The sequence below is a fragment of the Anopheles merus genome, chromosome X, assembly GCF_017562075.2.
Source record: "Anopheles merus strain MAF chromosome X, AmerM5.1, whole genome shotgun sequence".
In the NCBI taxonomy this organism is placed as follows: Eukaryota; Metazoa; Arthropoda; class Insecta; order Diptera; family Culicidae; genus Anopheles; species Anopheles merus.
Window position 1 is genome coordinate 20,135,048 of NC_054081.1, and position 23,886 is coordinate 20,158,933.

Sequence of the window (23,886 nt, forward strand, 5' to 3'; positions counted from 1 at the left end):
TATTACTTTTACTATACCACCGAACATTGGTGAATAATTGTTCGTAAAGCGAATTTTCAATATTTTTTGTTTCCCTTTCATCAACAGCTTCAATCCAGAATAAACTTGAACAAACAACAAATATCGCCACAAAAAAATGAACGCGAAGATGACCAATATCCTAATAAAGAATCATCGCCATCATCTGCTAGACATATAAAACCCAGTTTTAATTATGAAAGATGTACAGAATTCAATGATTCTTTACGGAACACAAGAGAAGGTACAGTATACCACTAAATATAATAGAATGAACGCACATTTGATTATAAAGAATGGAATGAAATCAACTAACTCGTGCTCAAACTTATATAAAACAATGTAATAAAGTCTATCATTACATTAATTAACAATTATTATGTTAATAATAAAATTATGGAATTGTTTCATGTAAATGTCATAAGCAATTCTCTCTTTGACGATTTTTTGCGCAGGCATGTTTCGGTTATGTGGCAAAATAACAGGTAGGAAATGAATCACATAATCATCTTACGTTTTCAAACTGATAGCTAAATCACTTTGTTAATTGATCGTCGATTTGGCTACCCAAGCGAAATTTTTCACATCTCACATATCACACATCTCTTTGTTCATTGTGCTATATTTGAAGGGTTTAAAACTGAAAGATAATTACTCATGTTCAGGAAGTAGTTGTGGTCAAATGTTATTGATGTAGTGTTTGTACCATGGTCGACCTAAGTTCAATTCCATTTTTATTGTTTTCATTAATGAGTTAAAGTTTTCTTTTATTTTTAAAACATACAGCTCCAATAAGTTCAGACCCTTTTACTCATTGTTAGAAATGCTTGTTTAACAGTCAATCTGTTATTTTTATTGTTTTATAAATTTATTTTGATTCATTTAGCATCACTACCCCTTCATACAACAAAACCAGTAAATAGCACGATAATGAATAATGATATGGTGGCGCAACTGGCAAAGTGATTCGAAATAGAACTAGCGAAGTGGTTGGTAGCATCACGGATGGTGCATGAGAATTAATGGGAGCATGAGGAGAGGGAGTGAATCCGAATGTTCTTTTCTATTTTTAGCTCTTTTTTGCATGGGTTCATCCTTGAAGTGCGTTCACTATCCCCGAAAATGGTCTGTATTTCGTTGATATTTTCGGGAATAATTCGTTAACGAATTATTCCCGAAAATACAAGCGAAAACCAGAGTGGTCGGGATCTTGGGTATCGTCTCTATGCACCTAGGATCCTGATGAATCATGGTTTATCAGTATGAAAATGAAATCCTCAGCATAATCTACAGACAAGGAAAACAATTAAGTCGCTGCTACAAACAATTAACTGATAAAACTGTGATGCTGTGAATGAATAATTCAATAATGAGTCATCTAGTTTTTATCAATTCAATAACGAGTCTAATGAAAAAAAACTGTAACGCTTGAAAAATCTCCCTTAAATAATTAATTAAATTTCCGCTTTACGGTCTTTGCCTGCCTGAGGAGTGTCCGAAACTGTTCACGGTATCGCGCCTTCGTCTGCTAGTCCGTTATCCCGGCCTTAATGGCGGGCGTCTCCACGCCATCTTGCCACCTTAATTTGGCGCACCACGCCTCCATTGTCCTTGTGGACGGTCTAAAAAGACTTTACGGGCTGGGTCGTACGTTTCCATGCGTACACCATGACCAGCTCACCGGAGCCTGGCGAGTGAGGTCGTCGTACATCTCGTATAGCTCGTATACTTCTGAGCATCATCCTCTCCAGCGCGGCCAGAAGGGGGTCATCAGATTTGTACTGTGTCCATGTCTCAGTGTACCGGTACTATATAGGTACTATATAGTCCCAGCTTCGTCCGTTGCGACAGGTTCTTTAAGGTGAACTGCTATCTCAGACTGTAGAATGTACGGTTTGCAGCCAGCGTCCTTGCTCACAACTCATCCATGCTATTGACGGAACAGACCCATGACAAAAATATTTTTGCAGGTTTTTTTTTAATTTTTTCCTCTAGAAAATTCAAAGGCTTATACTTACTTACTACTTATCCGGCGCTACAACCGCTTTGCGGTCTTGGCCTGCCTCAGGAGTGTTCGAAACCGCTCACGGTCTCGCGCCTTCGTCTTCCAGTCCGTTATCCCGGCCTTAATGGCGGACGCCTCCACGCCATCTTGCCACCTCAATTTGGGCCTACCACGCCTCCTCTGTCCTCGTGGACGGCCTAAAAAGACTTTACGGGCTGGGTCGTCCGTTTCCATGCGTACAACATGGCCATCTTTGATAGTTTCCGACTATCTCTTCGACGTGCGGGACAAGGCGATCCTGAAGGATCAGGGAGAATATTTTATAGGCGATATTCAACACCGTAATACCCCTGTAATTGTTGCAGTCCAATCTGTCTCCCTTCTTGTATACGGGGTAGATGATGCCGAGATTCCAATCACAAGGCATCGATTCGCTATCCCACACCTCAGTAACAATTAGATGAATTTCGTTTTCTAGTCGTGCACCTCCATTCTTGACCAGTTCGGCTGCAATTCCGTCGGTTCCGGGTGCCTTGTTATTTTTCAGCCGACGGATAGCCTTGTAGCATATCTGCTATACAGAACTTATTATAATACACACTATCAGCTATATACTCATTGTAACACACTTTGGAAAGCCAAACAACACCATTGTAACACATTCATTATAACACATTCAGTAAATCAGATCATACCATAGCAACACACCCGGAAGAGTTCAGACCGTTCATTCAAACAAATAACAGATGTGACACACTTATCAAAAACAACCGAAACGCACAACATAAGCAGGAACAGTATGTAACCCAAAGCAGGAACAGTATATGCATTAAACCCAAAACAGGAACTTAGTGACAAGAACCATCGTTCTTGTCAACAAAAGACAAACGTAACTAGCTGAGTGAAAACAATAACTTTCCAACATAAAACCCGGAACCAAATGTGCGAAACCCTCAACTTAATTTGAGTATAAATAAAACCAATTCCGACCGTGGCAAGTCAGATTCGTTCGGACTGTCAGGATAGGACTATGCCCATCCAACATCTATCGACTTCTCATTCAAAGAGTTTAGTTATGTCCCCCTTCCCAAGGTAAGGCCTCTAAACTCCAACGTTTCCAGTAAGGGAAACCTCCTAAAGGTTTCTATGATCGCCTGGACGATCAAGTGTTGAAAAGTCCGCTTCGAACAAAGTATTATTCCACCTCGGCTCATGTCAGTAAAAACTGACCTACCGCGACGGTACTCGAGGTACAGTTGTACGATCATCGCATTACATGGCGACCGTGACAGCTTCGAAACAGTATCCACCTCAGTTCTGCTTAATTCGGCAAACGATGACCTTCCTAACGATGTTTAAAGGCCACCTTGGCCAACGCGAGTTCAAAGTTACTATATGGCAATCGTCCCAAAATCTAACATACCGTGACTATCTCAAATCATCGCATTACAGCCTTTCGTGTTTCTTCTATGCTAGGTGGCAGAAGCATGACACTATCTGCTAGTGGCGCTTCTAGCTGTTCGCTAAACTGGTCGTTGAGTAATTCATCAAAGTACTGAGCCCACCGCGAGAGGACCTCTGGCTGGTTACTGACCAGATCTCCATCCTTGTTGCGACAGCAGGTAACCTTAGGTACAACGTTGTTTCGGTGACCTGCTATCGCTTGGTAAAACTTTCGTGTCGGTCCGTACGCCTCTCTGGTTTGCTCGAGTTCCCGCATGTTTTGAGAGAGACTCTTGTAGAGATGTAGAGACTCTTCTAAAGCGGCTTTGAATTCCTGTTGGACAGTCCCTTAGAGAGTTCGTGTTGAGCCGAGGCTGCGTGTTTGCTCCGCCCCCATTGTCGCGGGGGCGGGCGATTCTACAACGTATCACTAGGCCAACCAAGTAGGGATCGGAATCGATATTGGCTCCTTGATATGTTCTGACGTTTAACAGACTTGACTGTCGTCGGCGGCTTATTAACACGTGGTCGATCTGGTTGAAGGATTCGCCATCCGCGCAATTTTGGTACTTCCTACAACCAGATTGTTCGCTGCGGCGAACTGGACCAATCTACTACCATTATCGTTACTGTGCTCATGCAGACTGTGACAGCCAGTGTATTGGCGGTACATTGGCTCCCTACCGAATTTTGCGTTGAAGTCCCCCAGGATGATTATGAGGTCATGCCTGGGGCACGCATCTACGATTCTAGCGAGGCGGCCGTAAAAAAGGTCCTTTTCCTCTTCCTCTTTATCTTCGGTAGGGGCGTGAACGTTTATGAGGCTTATATTGAAGAATTTGCCTCGCATGCGCAGGGTGCATAGCCTATCGTTTATAGCCTTGAAATCTATGAGTACGGATTTTAGCCGGGGACCTACGGCGAAACCCGTTCCGAGCACGTGGTGGCGGTCGTGGTAGCTGTAGTAAATGTCGTAGCAATACTTACTTTGCCTGTTGTGCACACCGTTCCCTAGCCACCGAATCTCTTGTAGAGCTACGAGGTCCATGCTCAGTGTGGCTAGGGCGTCATCAAGTTGTTTCAAGGCTCCGGCGTTGCTAAGAGTGCGTACGTTCCATGAGCCCATTTTAATCGTTGTCGGGGGGCATTGCGTTTGGTCGGTATCGTTAAGTCCGTTTCGTATCCTTCTGTTGCTTTCTGTAGTCAGTTGTTCCGTGAGACTGGGTGACTGGCCCTGCACCCACGTGGCCGTTTTATTTAGCGTCGAGTTGCCCCCCCCCCCCCCGACGTTCAGGCACCCAGTTTTCCGGGATACCCACCCCCTCTCCTGGTTCGCCATATGCCACCATCCGCCCAAGGGGTTGGATCTAGCCCGTGTACCCAAGCTAGGATATAAGAAGGCTCATGTTACCACTCTGTTCGACGAGGACGTGTCGGAATAGGAGTTGGATGGGAGAGCCTATATTCTATTATCCCTCGGAGGGCTTCGGATCCCATCCCATTACAGAGCAAGGCTTATAATTATCTAAAATATTAATCGGCAAAGCCAATAGAAAAATTAGTAAAACCAATGAGGATAGTGTGCATACGGAGCCATTTTAAAAATCGTACAATGTAATAACATTTGCATGTACAAACAAAACAATAAAGCTACTGCTACTACTACTGCAGACCCTTGAACCGACAGAGGTGAATTCTGGGACAACTTCAAAAATGCGTTTACCTATCTCTAAGTCACACCTACGTACGTTTGGTATTTATGTAGGTAGGCTTCTGCTACATAGGTGAGCCGCAGACCAAGGATGTCCTTAGGGCCAATAATGTGACTCAAGTGTTTGAGAAAAGGTATCAAAAATGCTCATATTCTATTATGATCTATGTTAGTGAACTCGATTTGTCTCTGGTTTGATGTATCTAACTGAGCGAAGGTCATTTATATTACCTGACTCAAACGGAGACCGTTTTTTCTCCAACAGCTTTCTGTCAGGTTAAAGCTACGGAAATCGTTTTGTTTTACGGTTTAACTACTAAATACATATTTTTAAACCAAACGTATTGCATGTAATAACATTCAGGAGGGATTTTTTTAACCATTTGCTTAAAAGGGGTGGGAATAACAAAATGCACAGAAATTAGAGAAACGTATCAAAAGCGCTACTTTGCATGACATTGCCAAAACCATTTAAAGAACAATGATACGCCACACTTATAAATAATTATAAATTGGTTTGATGCTTCCTGCGTTTCGTGATAAAGTTTGTTTCAATTTACAAAGCCATTTGAGATCAATTTGGCAGCAATGTCTCGAGTCAACGAAAGAAGTCTCTAACACGCTTGTATAATACCGATTTCGTTTCAGTTCGTGTAGCGCGGTTTTGTTTGATACTTTTCCGTTTGAATCAAATAATCGACACTTACAGGGTGTTCGAGATAAATTTGACACCTGGCCTTTGGGTTTATATCTCAGGGTTGAGTTGACGTATCGAAATGATTGATATGTCATTCGATTGCTGAAAGTTGTGCAAACAAGTGTAAAAAATGTCTAGCTCCGTAAATATGTGGAACCCGTCCGAATTGTAAAAGCGCGTAACGTGTGTTATGATGGTTCGTGCCGGCCATACGAATGCCGAAATTCGGAAGGCGGCGATGTATTTGCTGAACACCGTAAAAACAATACGGTGGCCAATGGGCGGCCGTACGTTTGGCAGCAGGATTCTGCACCATGCCATACGGCCGTAAAAACACGCCAATGGCTCACTGCCAATTTCGACCGATACACCAGCACCGACGTTTGGCCACCCAGCTCCCCTGACCTTAATCCTATGGATTACTTTGTGTGGGGCACAGTTAAGCGGGACACCAACAGGGCGTCCTGCAATACCAAAGCGGAGCTGGTGGCCAGAATAAAGGCCGTGTTTGCGGCCATCCCCAGAGACATGGTTGTCCGGGCTTGCGCGCGGTTCCGGAAGCGGGTGCAGGCGGTCATCGACGCGGAGGGGGGTACTTCGAATAAAGAATGCGGCAAACATGGTAAGCTAAACTTTGTAGAATATTTTTTTTAATATTTCACATAAATTTGATAAAAATTCCTTTCCTTTTCCCTCAGAAACTGTCAAATTTATCTCGAACACCCTGTATATGAGCAACGTATGCCAGAATCTGGGATGACTTATAGAAGATGGTACACAAAGTCTCCTTCCTCCAGTCCCGGATTGCCCTCTCGTTGCAATCCGTTGTGAGAGACAAGATGATCTTGAAGGTTCAGGGAAAACATTTTATAGGCGGTATTCAACACCGTAATGCTTCTGTGGTTGTTGCAGTCTCACCTATCTCCCTTCTCGTATATGGGGTAGATGATGCTAAGATTCCAATCACAAGGCAGCGAATCGCTCATACCTTAGTTTCAATTTAATGAATTTCATTTTCAAGTCGTGTACCTCCTTTTTTGACCAGTTCAGCTGCGGTTATATTGGTTCCGGGTGCCTTATTATTTGTTCAAATTTGGAAAATTATTTTCGAACTTAAATTTGAATTGTACATGAAACAAAGCGTTAGGAAACTAAGATTAGGTTATAAACTGTTCGACGTCAGAAACTGCTCGATCTGCATGAATATTATGAACTGCATGAATTATTATATACCCGCCCGCTGCGAAAATTCGAGCAGTTTCCAGCGCAGGAAATGTACCAAAATCTGCGCTGGCCAGCGGAGATTTGGCCTGGTCTCCCGCGCTGGACTTCAGCGATTCCTGCGCTGGGTCGAGCAAGTTAAGCGCCATCTGTTGGCGAAATGGACGAACTATTTATGGCGGCGGAGCATAAAAAAAACGGTCAAAAATTTTAAAAAAATTGGCGCCCATTTTCTCGTCCGCTTCTTCTCCCTCCCTCACCCTGGCTTGCCTTACTTGCGCTTCTACCCGTGCCTTCCGCCGCCAGCTGATTGGGTGTTTGTGGTGTATGCGTTGGTTCATATATGTGCATTGCGGTTGTGTATTGTTATTTGGTGGGTGTTAGCATTTATTAATTTGTGTATGACCTTGAGGCGCTGTGGGAGAAGCTGGATTGGGATTTAAAGTGTTATCGGTGTATTGATGGTTTATTTTATTTCGTGCCGCTGCTGATGAGACCATTCGATGCCCTGCCAATTGAGGGTGAAGAAGCCTATTTAAAACAAGCGTAGGAGAACGTCTAACACTAATCTAATATATTTTTAATTTGAACATGTTTGATGCTTCAGCGACCGTCTAAGCATCATGTAGCACAATATATAGTGGCAAAAACATTTTTTTTTAAATGTGCCGAAATTTGTCACGAGTTTTCGGGTCTTGACACACACACGCACACAGCGCGGGGAAAGTGACCGTTCACTCTATCATGTTGCGATCCCCCACCCCGCCCGGCGCTTTGAATGAGGATGCGCTACAAGATAGCTGAACCAGCCGTTCTACCGATAAGGTAGCCGTACTCGCTCGTGCGGGAGGGGGGGGGGGGGGGGGTTTGGTGGAGGGTGCGTGATCGCGTGCGCGACTTCGGGGGCGCGTGCTCGTGCGCGAGCTTTCGTGGGTGCGTGCTGGCGTGCGCGCGTACGTGCATGTGTGCGTGCGTGCGTGTGTGTGTGCGTGCGTGAGTGCGTGCGTGCTGGCGTCCGCGCGTTCATGCATGTGTGCGTGTGTGTGTGTGTGTGTGTGTGTGTGTGAGTTTGCGCGCGCATGTTTGTGTGTTAGTGTGTGTGTGCGTGCGTTTGGAAATCCCTAAACTATTTGATTCTGATGCGTACATTTTCGTCCGCTGCGTCTACAAAATACCACGCATTCTCGATCTCGCTACCTGAGAGACAACACAACCATTGGCATTGGCATCTTTGCGATCGGCTCTGCTGTTGGGGTATTAAAAGACACATGATTTAAGCAAACGTGCGTGTGATTTGTTGCACATTTATTTCTAATTCAGCTAGCGGACGCAAGTGGAAACAACATTTTGAATTGAATCCATACAAAAGAGGATTCTGGATTTGTTTATTACGGTGCGCGTATGGTGCCGCACCTGTCCGTCCAGAATCTGGTGGCTTGTTGGTTTGGAGAAGTTATCATGACGCCGATTGACCAGCATTGCCTTGGAATGGGTTCGGAACGGTAGGTTCATGTTTTGGTCGAGTGCATTCCGTGTATTTGTCTCGTCACAGCGGTAGCCCGGCAGCCACAAAGTCAAGACAAACTCTTACCCGAGTGTGGACTGCTATGCTAAGTTCTTTTATATTATTATTATTATTATTATTATTGGCGTAATAGCCAACGCGATCATGCCGGCCTTTTCAGGACTTGAGTACCACGTAGCCGGAGCCGGTGACTAATCCCTTGCTACGGCGGACGGTTCATACGCGATTAGAACCCACGACGGACATGCAGATGTGCGGAATGATGGCGGTGCTGCGGGCCCGCTCCAATCCAGTGTGCAACTTGCATACTGCCACACTGTCTCCTGCCTGGTGCATACGCAGCAGGCAGCGGGAAGGATGCTCATCCACAGTAAAAAAAAAAACACCGTCATGAACCAGCGGTGGACCTAACGGTAGGCGGAATAGGCGGTCGCCGAAGATTTCTAGTCTGTAGTATGTCGTATGTCTACAAGTGGACAGAGTACTAGCGACAAGGGCCCCCGGAAAGATGGTCGTTGGAGCCCCGTGGCTGGAGAACCATCTGCACTCTCACACCCCCCACCCCCAGCCCACCCCTCATGCCGGCAACAATTTTAGGGCCTGTGACCGATGATCGTTGGGGTTCCATGGCCACCCCCCCTCCATCCACCGGCAATTTAAGTATAATGTTCAATCTATCTCCCAACAGCTGTGTGCCAGTACCCCCTCCTCCCGGCCATCAGTTACCATTTACAGGGGCCTCAATTCGTCTTTCCGCCTTTCATGAACACCTTCCTTTCTTTGACCGATGGATCATAACATTCCGGAAGAGCATACATTCGGCGACAGTTTTACATACACACGCACACTCACAACCATGCGCAGGATGCTTAGCATATCTATGTAATCTACAACATACGAAAGCAAAATCTTAGTGCTATGCTTACTGCTTAACACGTTCAGCACGATGGCAGGCCGCAGGGACTGCCAGTAAACTTTCCAGTATACCGGCCCGCTGCGCAAAACGATCGAAAACTTCTCAACCTCTCGCTCAATGTAGCTACAGAGCAGGAATTAATAATGATAAAGCGAGGTGAAAAGATGTGGAAGAGGGGAAGGAGGGGAGAAAGAGAACGTTGGTGTGAACTGTTTTTCGGCCACTATCATTTTTGCGCCATCACGGTCGTGTACCGGAGCTTTTTTTGACAGAAAGAGAAAACCCCATACAGCGCGCTCTCTCGAACGACCGTAAACGCTTCAATCGATCAAGAGCTTCGATCGGTTCTTCGGACGTTTCTGCTCGCTTTCTCGATCGGTTTCGGCGGAAAGCGAGCTAGAAAGCGAGCTCAAAAACTGCTCGATTTTGTTGTGCGGGACAGCGCGCTCTCTCGAACAACCGTAAACGCTTCAATCGATCAAGAGCTTCGATCGGTTCTTCGGACGTTTCTGCTCGCTTTCTCGATCGGTTTCGGCGGAAAGCGAGCTAGAAAGCGAGCTCAAAAACTGCTCGATTTTGTTGTGCGGGGGTTCCACAATCAGCTTGCGTTCTAGATGCCGGCGGAACGGTAAGCTCATGAAAATCAGCGCCGGGATGAACGTGTTAATGCGAATTAGGATTCTGCACGTTGCACAGCAAACCCTCCATCGTGAGCTAGCGTTTCCTTAGTCATTTTTACATTGCAGCAATTGAACTTATTGCGCTTTTTTGGTTTGATTTGTGAAAGTACAACTTCATCGCCGCAATGTTTGTTAACGGCATTTTTAGGCGCCACAACAGCTCGCGAGCATTGACCACACGCGAGAAAGAGATAGCGCTAGGGAGGGAAAGAGCCCGGACGATGGCTGACAGCGATTGGCCGTCTGACACACCAACACATCCAAACCTTCGGCAGCGCGCTCAGGCGAGGGGAATGAGGCGGAGCCAGGGACGGGCAGCTCGACGAGCTGCTCGACAAATTTGCCGTTGGACAGAAAAGGAAGGCATGATAAAATTCTCAGAACCCCGCTGCGCAAAGCGATCGAAAACTTCTCAACCTCTCGCTCAATGTAGCTACAGAGCAGGAATTAATAATGATAAAGCGAGGTGAAAAGATGTGGAAGAGGGGAAGGAGGGGAGAAAGAGAACGTTGGTGTGAACTGTTTTTCGGCCACTATCATTTTTGCGCCATCACGGTCGTGTACCGGAGCTTTTTTTGACAGAAAGAGAAAACCCCATACAGCGCGCTCTCTCGAACGACCGTAAACGCTTCAATCGATCAAGAGCTTCGATCGGTTCTTCGGACGTTTCTGCTCGCTTTCTCGATCGGTTTCGGCGGAAAGCGAGCTAGAAAGCGAGCTCAATAACTGCTCGATTTTGTTGTGCGGGACGCCATAACGCCTTCCGTCCCCGCACAACAAAATCGAGCAGTTTTTGAGCTCGCTTTCTAGCTCGCTTTCCGCCGAAACCGATCGAGAAAGCGAGCAGAAACGTCCGAAGAACCGATCGAAGCTCTTGATCGATTGAAGCGTTTACGGTTGTTTGAGAGAGCGCGCTGTATGGGGTTTTCTCTTTCTGTCAAAAAAAGCTCCGGTACACGACCGTGATGGCGCAAAAATGATAGTGGCCGAAAAACAGTTCACACCAACGTTCTCTTTCTCCCCTCCTTCCCCTCTTCCACATCTTTTCACCTCGCTTTATCATTATTAATTCCTGCTCTGTAGCTACATTGAGCGAGAGGTTGAGAAGTTTTCGATCGTTTTGCGCAGCGGGATGTGTATGTCTCTTTCTGATAAAAAAGCTCCGATATGCGACCGTGTTGGCGCGAAAATGATAATGGCCGAAAAATAGTTCACACCCACGTTCTCTTTCTCCCCTCCTTCCCCTCTTCTCGATTCTTTTTCCTCGCATTATCAATATTGGTTCTTGCTCTCTAACTACTTTGAGCGAGAGGCTGAGAAGTTTTCGATCGCTTTGCACAGCGGGGCACAGCGGGTTCGATCGGTTCTTCGGACGTTTCTGCTCGCTTTCTCGATCGGTTTCGGCGGAAAGCGAGCTAGAAAGCGAGCTCAAAAACTGCTCGATTTTGTTGTGCGGGCCGTGAAGCCTTATTGACCACCGTCTCCAGATGCCGGCTGTGGTGCTGTTTGCGGCAGAGGTCCACTCCCAGGTATTTGAACGTTTCCGTGGATTGAATCGAGTGACCGCCCGCTTGTAGCTCTGCGAGCTGCGGGTCGTCGGTTCGACCCTTCGATTATTAAAAGGGGGAGATGTTGTAGATAGACGTGGAGAGCCCTGGATTCGTCGTAGCAGTTGCGCTGCTACTGGTTGCGCTCACGCTCACACTGCGCTCACGCACACCACCACGCCGCACTTAGTGATGCGCTGACCCAGTGTGTAACAGGCTACCGGTCGAACAGGGCTCCCGGTAGGGCTCACGGTGTGGCTCGTGCGAGTGGCCCCAAACTTCGTTATAAGTTTTAATTTGTTGTGATTTGTATTATTTATTATTCAATTCATTTTCAATCTCTCCTTTCAACATAAATGTTTCCCTGCTCTATGGAAAACAGGTTGGCTTCGTCCGATTTTTAAAAAAGGCAGTAAATCTGAAGTAAGCAACTATCGCGGTATTTCCCTACTTCTGCTAGTGGCAAGGTATTGGAAATCATCGTTCATTCTGAGCTTTTGTTTTTATCGAAGCAGTATATAACGTTTAATCAGCATGGATTTATGCCAAAACGTTCCACTACCTCCAGCCTTATGTCGTTCATATCCAAATTGTTCCAGTACTTGGATACAGGTTACCAAGTTGATACAGTGTATACTGATATTAAATCTGCTTTTGATAGAGTATCTCATAAACTATTGTTGATGAAGCTCTCTAAATTAGGTTTATCTACGTCTTTTGTTCACTGGATTGAGTCTTACCTCTCTAATAGAAATCTTCATGTAAGTTTCGGATCGTCCTTTTCTTCACCGTTCTCCAATTCTTCTGGTGTCCCTCAAGGAAGTGTACTAAGTCCCCTCTTGTTTCTGTTATTCATAAATGACATTAGTTTTATTCTCCCATCTCCTAACCACCTTCTATATGCAGATGACATTAAAGTATTTGTTCCAGTGATGCAAGAGGAGGATTGCAGCGCACTCCAATCTCTTCTCAACTCCCTCTCTTCATGGTGTGCGTCTAACTTCTTAGAGCTCTGTCCTAGTAAATGTAGCGTGATCTCTTTTTGTCGTCGTCATTCCCCTCTTATTCACGATTATGTTCTTAATAACACTGCTATCAACAGGGTGTCATGTGTTCGCGATTTAGGTGTTATGTTAGACGAAAGGCTATCATTCGATAGTCACCTTGAATTGGTCATCGGTAAAGCTTATTCAAACCTTGGCCTTATTTTTCGCATGACATCGGGCTTCACCGATTTGAGGTGCCTTAAGGCATTATATTGTTCCCTAGTGCGCCCTGTTGTTGAGTATGCTTCTGTTGTCTTCTGTACTAACAGGGCAGGTTGGAATAACAAACTCGAAGGCGTGCAAAAGCGCTTCACTAGGTGCTTATATCGTCGCCTCTTAGGAAATTCCACCACTGCATTACCGTCATACAGTGATCGTTGCATATTGTTCAATCTCGACACCCTCGAATCTAGACGAACTAAAGCATGTGTGTCATTTATCAGCAATTTGTTACGAGGGAATATAGATGCTCCAGACTTGCTTTCCCAACTTAGTTGGTATGTTCCTTCCAGGTGTTTAAGAAATCGGACTGCTCTTGAAATACCTTTCCGCAATACAGCGTTTGGCTTCAACGACCCGTGGCTAATTTGTTTGCGCCAATTCAATGAACATTACCGCGATTTTAATTTCTAATTTTATGTTCCGGCTCTTTGTTATTTTTTCTAATTAGGTCTCTTTTATTCTTAATTATTATTATTATTATTATTATATTTTTTTTTTTTTAAATATTTTCTTCTTATCCGCTGCTTATTTTACTTTCACTATGGATTTCCATTCTCTTACATCCTTTTCTATTTCCCCTTCGTTTAGTTAAGTTACAGTTAGTTTAGTTCCAATAGGGCTAACTAGGTTTTAAGCAATTATATGTTCAACCCGGAGGCAGACATATTGAAATTAATAAATGAAATGAAATGAAATGAAATTCGTGTTAGTAAAACGTGTAAATAGTGTAAACATAAAAACGTTGGAAGCTTTTTTGTTTAGCCCTCTGGGTACAATTGTCCAATACATATTAACTCAATTTTTTGTGATTAAAAAACATGCTTAAAAAAAAGGCCTAACAGTTTAATGTGTATGAATTCCTTTCAGGTTTATGTGGTCTGTGGAATATTGGTAATACTTGCTTCATGAACTCAATGATTCAATGCCTCAGCCACACCCGAGAACTTACATCATTTCTACGAGGTCTATCATCATCCGAACGAGGTACTAGTAAAGATCATCTTATATTAGCAGGTTAGTATCAAATCAATACTATGAGAAATATGCGCTCAAGTGTTTTGCACTGTTTTTCAAACTACTGAATATATATATTTTTATTCATATTGGTATAACAAACTGGTTATCGTATCATTTGCTATCAAGGGGGCCCTTTCCATTTTAAGTTCGTAGGCTGAAATTTCAGCCTGTCAGCTGTTTGCATTGTATAGCAGTTTTCGAGCAGCTATCTAAGTCGGTATAATATACAGGTGGGCTTATCCCAAGGTGTATGAATTTAGAAGGCTGATTTGCATCGCTTCTGCTTCTGAAAAAAGACTTTAAGAGTGTTTTGTGTATTCGTCAAGCCTGCAGAAAGCTTGTTTGAGCAAATGTTTTCTCCCATTCTGTCATAAAGTGATATTCAAATTTGGTTATAAAAACCATGCTATGAGACCACCTGGACTACATACACTTTGATTCTAGATTCCACCACGTGATCTCTTTAATGCACCTTGAGGTAAATGAAAACAACACCGTGTTTTCGAGCAGGTACTCGAATCTAATTCTAGCTTTGAGGCTATAATAATCTAGACTGAAAATTGCAGACTAGTTTTATGTGTGGTTTTGTATGGAGTGTTTACATGATTTCAGCCTCCAACTGTCAAACTCCAAACAAAAAACTGACTAGAATCGTGAAGGGCCCCAAGTTTAAATATTCCGCTAAACAAATTCCAGCAGTCTGCAAGCTCGCATGAGACCTCGCACTCCATACAAATTCATAGCCCCAGCACCCACACATTTACCCGCTGCGCAAAGCGATTGAAAACTTCTCAACCACTCGCTCAATGTAGCTACAGAGCAGGAACCAATAATGAAAAAGCGAGCTGAAAAGATGGGGAAGAGGGAAAGGAGAGAAGGAGGGGATAAAGAGAACGTGGGTGTGAACTATTTTTGGTTATAAAAACCATGCTATGAGACCACCGCGGGATTATTACCCGCACAACAAAATCGAGCAGTTTTTGAGCTCTCTTTGTAGCTCGCTTTCCGCAGAAACCGATCGAGAAAGCGAGCAGAAACGTCCGAAGAATCGATCGAAGCTCTTGATCGATTGAAGCGTTTACGGTCGTTTGAGAGAGCGCGCTGTATGGGGTTTTCTCTTTCTGTCAAAAAAAGCTCCGGTACACGACCGTGATGGCGCAAAAATGATAGTGGCCGAAAAACAGTTCACACCAACGTTCTCTTTCTCCCCTCCTTCCCCTCTTCCACATCTTTTCACCTCGCTTTATCATTATTAATTCCTGCTCTGTAGCTACATTGAGCGAGAGGTTGAGAAGTTTTCGATCGTTTTGCGCAGCGGGAGAGCGCGCTGTATGTGTTTATCTCTTTCTGACATAAAAGCTCTTTCTGGTACGCGACCGTGATGATGGCGCAAAAATGATAATGGCCGAAAAATAATTCACAACCACGTTCTCTTTTCTCCTCCTTCCCCTCTTCGGCATCTTTTCACCTCGCTTTATCATTATTGGCTCTTGCTCTGTAGCTACATTGAGCGAGTGGTTGAGAAGTTTTCGATCGCTTTGCGCAGCGGGTGATTTATTTTTGCCGAACTTATAATCCAGGTTGGTAGCAATACGGCCGATGCCGTCCTTTCTGATTAAAAAATAATCCAGGTTGGACGCAAGTCTTTTTGCAAAAATGGCAAAATACTGAAAATCTCGCCCCGATTGGGAAATAAAGCACGAAGAAATTAAATCAGTTTTCACCTTAAATGATTTAACATTATTTAATACGTTCAATGCAATCTGTGCTCTGCGCTCCGATCCTGACCATTTTTTCACTTATTTTGCATATAATTTTAATACTTGCGAGCAATCTGGGTTATAAATTCTTGTTGTCATTCTTCATGCCGCCTTATCGATTAAGAAAAAACTGCAATATTTTGCGGGTTTGAGCATTATTGACGGGTATTGAGATTTACGGGTAAACATAGTTAAATCTTAATATATGTGGTTTTTTCTTTTCTTTTTGATTGCAGAATACACGAAGCTTATCAAAAATATGTGGAGTGGAACACAACGGAGCATTAATCCATCCGACCTAAAATACGCTTTCTCTAGCAAACACCGAATGTATTCAGGATCAGCCCAACAAGATGCCCAAGAGTTTTTAAGGTTTTTCTTAGATTCTTTACATGGTGCTTTGAATGCAGCTATCAAGCGGGATACCTTATCTGAAATTGACGATGACATGAAGTAAGATCAATTCATTTGTGATTTTCTAACCATTATGAAACGCTGTGTTTTTGTATACCTTAGGCCTGTTTCTGTGCTCCATCGCATGCGAGTTTATTGCACGTGCTGTCAAATGATTTTTTGGTTCATATTGCATTTTATTGGGTGATTTTAATAGTTTGATGATTTAGAAAAATTTGATTGAGCTAGTTCGTGCAAGACACCAAACAATTTGTTTGACAGCTAAACACGCATGCGGCGACAAACGAAATCAATATTTTCAATCGTAAAACGAAATCGTGCGTCCGACGTTATCTGACAGCCCGCTGCGCAAAGCGATCAAAAACTTCTCAACCTCTCGCTCACGCTCGCGTTTACGGTCGTTTGAGAGAGAGCGCTGTATATGTTTATCTCTTTCTAACAAAAAAGCTCCGGTACGCGACTGAGTTGGCGCAAAAATGATAATGGCCGAAATATAATTCACAACCACGTTCTCTTTTCTCCTCCTTCCCCTCTTCCGCATCTTTTCACCTTGTTTCATCATTATATGTTCTTGCTCTCTAGCTACATTGAGCGAGAGGTTGAGAAGTTTTCGATCGCTTTGCGCTTTGGGTTGGTTTCATTTTTGTCGCATTGTGCATGGAAGAATTGTACAGGCGGTCCCCGAGATACCTCGGGTACACGGTACCTCTTATACGCGGTTTTCCAAATTTGACAGTTCTTTGAGCAAATTTTACTGATTTGACACATCCATTGTGAAATACCAAATAATTTCCGTATTGATCGAATGTGAAATACCATTTCAAATGGTTTAAAACTGTTCAATTCAGTAGAAACATATCAAATAATTAATTTGGTGGCTTAAACAACCCCCTACTTGCAAAATTGCACAAAAATTAGTGATATTTTGGCTGGAAATCACGAGTTTCGACTTACGCGGAAATTCGAGATACGCGGTATTTTGCGGCTGTTTTCGGTCCCCATTAACCGTGTATCTCGAGGACCGCCTGTACAAAGTTTTAGATATTTTGTAAATTACTTTTGCACATAACTCGTTGTATTTTTCCTTCACACAAAGGAATATTTCCGTTAGGGTTGAATTAAATCATTCAACTATTCCATTCTCCTCGTTATGATTTGACACTGTAAAGTGGATATCCACATTTAGTCTTTGCAGTAATCCTCTGATTTAGATGTACTTGAAAGACAGCTCATTATAACAAACTATGAATTTAGGAGTACCATATGTGGTAATTAATTTGATCAATCCTCGTTTTACGTCGATTATACAACGGGATTTTAAAGGAGTTATCATAGCATATATGGATAACTTGTCTACTGCTGTGATAAACATATTTGGTGCTGATATAAAAATGTCAATATGGACTTAATCAAGTGGTTTTCTCGGGATTTGACTTTCTGCTCATTTAACTTTGTACGGATGCCTCCCATTTTTGTTTTGGGGGCATATTTTGCAAAGGTTCACAAATATTCGAATTATGTATTTCATCTTCGGAAAAAATAAGTATGAATTATTAGCTGGTATCGCGAAAGAATTGGTTTAAAATTAACAGTCGTTAAAATTTAACCAGAGTCGTTAAAAATTGCTAGAATTTGGCATCGCGAACGCATTGAGTTCATTTGTTAATTTTAACGACTGGTCCTATGCCGGCGTTAAACAAACGACTGTCAAGAGCGTATGCGATACAAATTAACAGTCGTTTAATTGTACTGCTCGAATTTTTTCCCCGTGTTTGCCTATATGCCATTTCGAGCAGTCGTTAACTGTTTTGACGATCGTTTATTTTAACAAGAATGAACAACAAATGAACTCGGTTAAACCAAAATGAACTTTAAACGACTGTTAAAAAGAGTTCATTTATTCGCGATGCCGGCTATTGTTTTATGATTCTTGTCGATGCCCCGAAGAGCTCTTTCATGTGTCATCTCAATTATTTCGTTTTGATGTTCTTCTTCAATTAAGTCAAATAATACTTTTTGCGGGATTCAAATTTTGGACTTTTGAAAATTTGAAAAATAAATCTGAAAAACTTCCTCTAGATGATGCATTAGTGCTTATGGACAAACTATTCAAGTGATTATTGTTTGGTGAAAGTATTCTCTAAAAATTCTAATTATTTGTGGAACGTTAAACGCTGTCCTAATGATTGTGTGGCGAAAGGTTTGAGGAAATATTTCAACGCTGTTTTCTTCATAACTTTTGCGAACCTTTAAAATTATCTGATAAAAAAAAATAATAATGCTAGCTCGGTCATAGGTATAAACTAACCATCGTCGCTTTGAGCTGGATGAGCTGCTATAATAGAATTGTTTAATTCTTCGAGAACTTTTCCTCTGGATAATTTATCTGCCACAACGTTATGCTTTCCTGTCCTGTGACGAATTTCATAATCAAACTCTTCCAACCTTAGCTTGTATCTGATTAGCTTACTGTGGGGGTCTTTAAAATTTATCATGTAAGTTTAAGGTTTGCGATCAGTGTACAAAATAAAATTTCTTTCAAAAAGATATGGTCTGAAATATTTGCATGCCCAATCTATTGCCAAAAGCTCTCTTACTATTTTAGAATAGTTTTCCTCGTGTTGCCAGTTCAATAGGCCCTTGGGAAAGCTCCGCTTCAATGGCAAATTTGGATGCATCCATAGTAAGAACAAATGCTTCGGGAAATTTGGATTAGTATACTGCTGCTACTAAGAATTGCCTTGTAATTTTCAAATGCAGTAGCGTATTCCTTTGAAAGAACGACAGAATCACCTTTACGCAATTCTGCAGTCAATGGTTTTGTAATCTTGGCGAATTCTTGTATGAACTTTCGACAGTATCCAATGGCTTTCAGGAATGTTCTTCATTGTTTCTCAGATTTTTCTCGGAATTGGGTTTTACTCCCTCAGGAGTAACTATATGACCTAGGACTGAAACTTCTTTACGTAGAAATTTATTTTTATTTTTATTTTATTAATTTCTCGGCCACGTTGGGTTACAGCAATAGTGCTTACTGACTATAGCATACAATTATTCACGAAGGAGTAGGAAGGAGTTTATGGTACGGAAAAGGAGCGAAGACGGGATCGGTAGACAGGATAGGATAGGTTGAAATCGAACAGATCTGAAGTACTATTAAAAGACGACATAGCTCTTACAAAAGGCTCATTGCGAGCAAAACGTGTACGAAATATAGGTAGCTGGAGACGAAAACGATAACGTAAGGTGCGACAAGGTGCGTACAAATGTAAGCGCGACAGAAGTGAAGGAGTATCAATCGTATTGAGCAATATGCCAGCAACGAAAGAAGCCTGAGCGACGGAGAGGCGGTGCTCCAACTTGGCAAGGTCTAATAGAGTGTATCTATCGTCATACGAAGGAAGCGGAATAGAGTGATGACCCAGCGACCTATGAAATACGATGATTGTAAAACGTCTCTGGATCCTCTCAATCCTTTGGAGCAGAGATAGTTGGACAGGAGACCAGATGACACAGGCATATTCTAGTACGGAACGGACCCAACAATAATAAAGGGATTTAAGACAAAAAGGATTACGAATTTCAGTGGACATGCGACAAATATAACCAAGACTTTTGTTGGCGTTGTTGATGACGTAGTCCGTGTGCTCCTTGAAAGAAAGACTCGGGTCAAATAAGACGCCAAAATCCTTAGACAAGGACGCACGGGGAATAGGGGCATCACAGACACTATACTTACACAGTTATACTTGTAGAGGATCGGAAGAAAGACAAGCCAGAACATTTTTCAGGACACAGGACTAAACCGTTAGAAGCACACCATGTAGAGAATTTACAGAGCCAGGATTGAAGGACTAGACAATCAGCTGTAGAAGATACAGGAAAAAATTTTTTAAAGTCATCCGGATACAGCAAGAAGCCTTTAGGAGGAAGGATCGAAGTACAGTCATTGAGGAAGAGAATGAACAGTAAGGGACTAAGGACACTACCTTGAGGGACACCCGAAGAACTAAGAAAACATTCAGAGAAAGAGCCACAGATTTTAACTACATATGAACGATTCTCATGATAGGAGTTGAACCACGGCAATATAGAGCAACTGAAACCTAGTTTTCGAAGCTTAGCAACAAGTAATGATAGAGGTATACTGTCAAATACCGCTTTGAAATCGGTATAGACAGTGTCTACTTGCTTACCACTAGACAGGTTATGATATAGAGAAGACAAAAAACACATTAGGTTGGTGGACACTGAGCGATGGGGCATAAAGCCGTGTTGTTCCGTAGAAATATATATTTTTTACGCAAGGCATTACAGATAAATGGACAATTGACTCGAAGTATTTTAGAACACGCACAAATAATAGAAATGCCTCTGTAGTTTGATGCTAGTGTGCGGTCACCTTTTTTTATAAATGGGAACAAGCCAAGCTAGTTTCCATTGACTAGGAAAAATCCCTACACTAAGCGAGCGAGAAAAAAGACGAGTGAGAATAGGAGTGAGGGTATTTCCACATTTTTTCAAAACACAGGCAGGGATGCCATCAGGGCCTGGTGAAAACGAAGTTTTAAGTTTGGATAAAGCGGATTTTACTAGGCTTTCACTTACAACGACTTAATTACATGATATCACATCAGAGGGCGTGTAAGACAAGCCAACGTCCAAAGGAACCTTAAAAGAACTGGGATCGACAAATACACTAGAGAAATGTTTGGCAAACAGGTTACATTTATCAGGATTGGACGTAGCAGAGGACAGATCAAGAAAAAGGGTGGATGGAAGGCTAGCAGAGCCACGCCGAGAGTTCGCAAAACGAAAGAATGACCCAGGATCAATAGTAAAGCGCATTTGAAGACGCCGGACGTAGCGACGATACAGATGGCGATTAAGAAGACGATAAGCCTTAGCCGCATATTTATATACACAAAGATTGTGTTAAGTATATATATATATATATATATATATATATATATATATATATATATATATATATATATATATATATATACCCATACATATATACCCAGGATCAATAGTAAAGCGCATTTGAAGACGCCGGACGTAGCGACGATACAGATGGCGATTAAGAAGACGATAAGCCTTAGCCGCATATTTATATACACAAAGATTGTGTTAAGTATTATATATATATATATATATATATATATATATATATATATATATATATATTATATATATATATATATATATATATATATATATATATATATATATATATATATATAATATATATATATGTATGTATATATGTATATATATATAATACTTAACACAATCTTTGTGTATATAAATATGCGGCTAAGGCTTATCGTCTTCTTAATCGCCATCTGTATCGTCGCTACGTCCGGCGTCTTCAAATGCGCTTTACTATTGATCCTGGGTCATTCTTTCGTTTTGCGAACTCTCGGCGTGGCTCTGCTAGCCTTCCATCCACCCTTTTTCTTGATCTGTCCTCTGCTACGTCCAATCCTGATAAATGTAACCTGTTTGCCAAACATTTCTCTAGTGTATTTGTCGATCCCAGTTCTTTTAAGGTTCCTTTGGACGTTGGCTTGTCTTACACGCCCTCTGATGTGATATCATGTAATTAAGTCGTTGTAAGTGAAAGCCTAGTAAAATCCGCTTTATCCAAACTTAAAACTTCGTTTTCACCAGGCCCTGATGGCATCCCTGCCTGTGTTTTGAAAAAATGTGGAAATACCCTCACTCCTATTCTCACTCGTCTTTTTTCTCGCTCGCTTAGTGTAGGGATTTTTCCTAGTCAATGGAAACTAGCTTGGCTTGTTCCCATTTATAAAAAAAGGTGACCGCACACTAGCATCAAACTACAGAGGCATTTCTATTATTTGTGCGTGTTCTAAAATACTTCGAGTCAATTGTCCATTTATCTGTAATGCCTTGCGTAAAAAATATATATTTCTACGGAACAACACGGCTTTATGCCCCATCGCTCAGTGTCCACCAACCTAATGTGTTTTTTGTCTTCTCTATATCATAACCTGTCTAGTGGTAAGCAAGTAGACACTGTCTATACCGATTCAAAGCGGTATTTGACAGTATACCTCTATCATTACTTGTTGCTAAGCTTCGAAAACTAGGTTTCAGTTGCTCTATATTGCCGTGGTTCAACTCCTATCATGAGAATCGTTCATATGTAGTTAAAATCTGTGGCTTTTTCTCTGAATGTTTTCTTAGTTCTTCGGGTGTCCCTCAAGGTAGTGTCCTTAGTCCCTTACTGTTCATTCTCTTCCTCAATGACTGTACTTCGATCCTTCCTCCTAAAGGCTTCTTGCTGTATCCGGATGACTTTAAAAATTTTTTCCTGTATCTTCTACAGCTGATTGTCTAGTCCTTCAATCCTGGCTCTGTAAATTCTCTACATGGTGTGCTTCTAACGGTTTAGTCCTGTGTCCTGAAAAATGTTCTGGCTTGTCTTTCTTCCGATCCTCTACAAGTATAACTGTGTAAGTATAGTGTCTGTGATGCCCCTATTCCCCGTGCGTCCTTGTCTAAGGATTTTGGCGTCTTATTTGACCCGAGTCTTTCTTTCAAGGAGCACACGGACTACGTCATCAACAACGCCAACAAAAGTCTTGGTTATATTTGTCGCATGTCCACTGAAATTCGTAATCCTTTTTGTCTTAAATCCCTTTATTATTGTTGGGTCCGTTCCGTACTAGAATATGCCTGTGTCATCTGGTCTCCTGTCCAACTATCTCTGCTCCAAAGGATTGAGAGGATCCAGAGACGTTTTAAAATCATCGTATTTCATAGGTCGCTGGGTCATCACTCTATTCCGCTTCCTTCGTATGACGATAGATACACTCTATTAGACCTTGCCAAGTTGGAGCACCGCCTCTCCGTCGCTCAGGCTTCTTTCGTTGCTGGCATATTGCTCAATACGATTGATACTCCTTCACTTCTGTCGCGCTTACATTTGTACGCACCTTGTCGCACCTTACGTTATCGTTTTCGTCTCCAGCTACCTATATTTCGTACACGTTTTGCTCGCAATGAGCCTTTTGTAAGAGCTATGTCGTCTTTTAATAGTACTTCAGATCTGTTCGATTTCAACCTATCCTATCCTGTCTACCGATCCCGTCTTCGCTCCTTTTCCGTACCATAAACTCCTTCCTACTCCTTCGTGAATAATTGTATGCTATAGTCAGTAAGCACTATTGCTGTAACCCAACGTGGCCGAGAAATTAATAAAATAAAAATAAAAATAAATTTCTACGTAAAGAAGTTTCAGTCCTAGGTCATATAGTTACTCCTGAGGGAGTAAAACCCAATTCCGAGAAAAATCTGAGAAACAATGAAGAACATTCCTGAAAGCCATTGGATACTGTCGAAAGTTCATACAAGAATTCGCCAAGATTACAAAACCATTGACTGCAGAATTGCGTAAAGGTGATTCTGTCGTTCTTTCAAAGGAATACGCTACTGCATTTGAAAATTACAAGGCAATTCTTAGTAGCAGCAGTATACTAATCCAAATTTCCCGAAGCATTTGTTCTTACTATGGATGCATCCAAATTTGCCATTGAAGCGGAGCTTTCCCAAGGGCCTATTGAACTGGCAACACGAGGAAAACTATTCTAAAATAGTAAGAGAGCTTTTGGCAATAGATTGGGCATGCAAAT

At 42.3% G+C, this 23,886-nt stretch overlaps 1 protein-coding gene across 10 annotated transcripts in view; it reads left to right on the forward strand.

The window, feature by feature from the left end:
- LOC121590121 (ubiquitin carboxyl-terminal hydrolase Usp2) overlaps positions 1 to 23,886 on the forward strand; it is a 225,342-nt gene that overhangs the window by 108,198 nt on the left and 93,258 nt on the right. For 7 of the 10 annotated variants that reach the window (XM_041909544.1, XM_041909536.1, XM_041909553.1 and 4 more), the window contains 3 exons: positions 88 to 262; positions 13,899 to 14,045; positions 16,045 to 16,261. In XM_041909544.1, the coding sequence (XP_041765478.1) occupies positions 88 to 262; positions 13,899 to 14,045; positions 16,045 to 16,261 (539 nt within the window). Of the gene's footprint in view, positions 1 to 87; positions 263 to 5,931; positions 6,497 to 13,898; positions 14,046 to 16,044; positions 16,262 to 23,886 lie in introns of those variants that run through there. The other 3 variants (XM_041909602.1, XM_041909593.1, XM_041909587.1) reach the window with 2 other exon arrangements.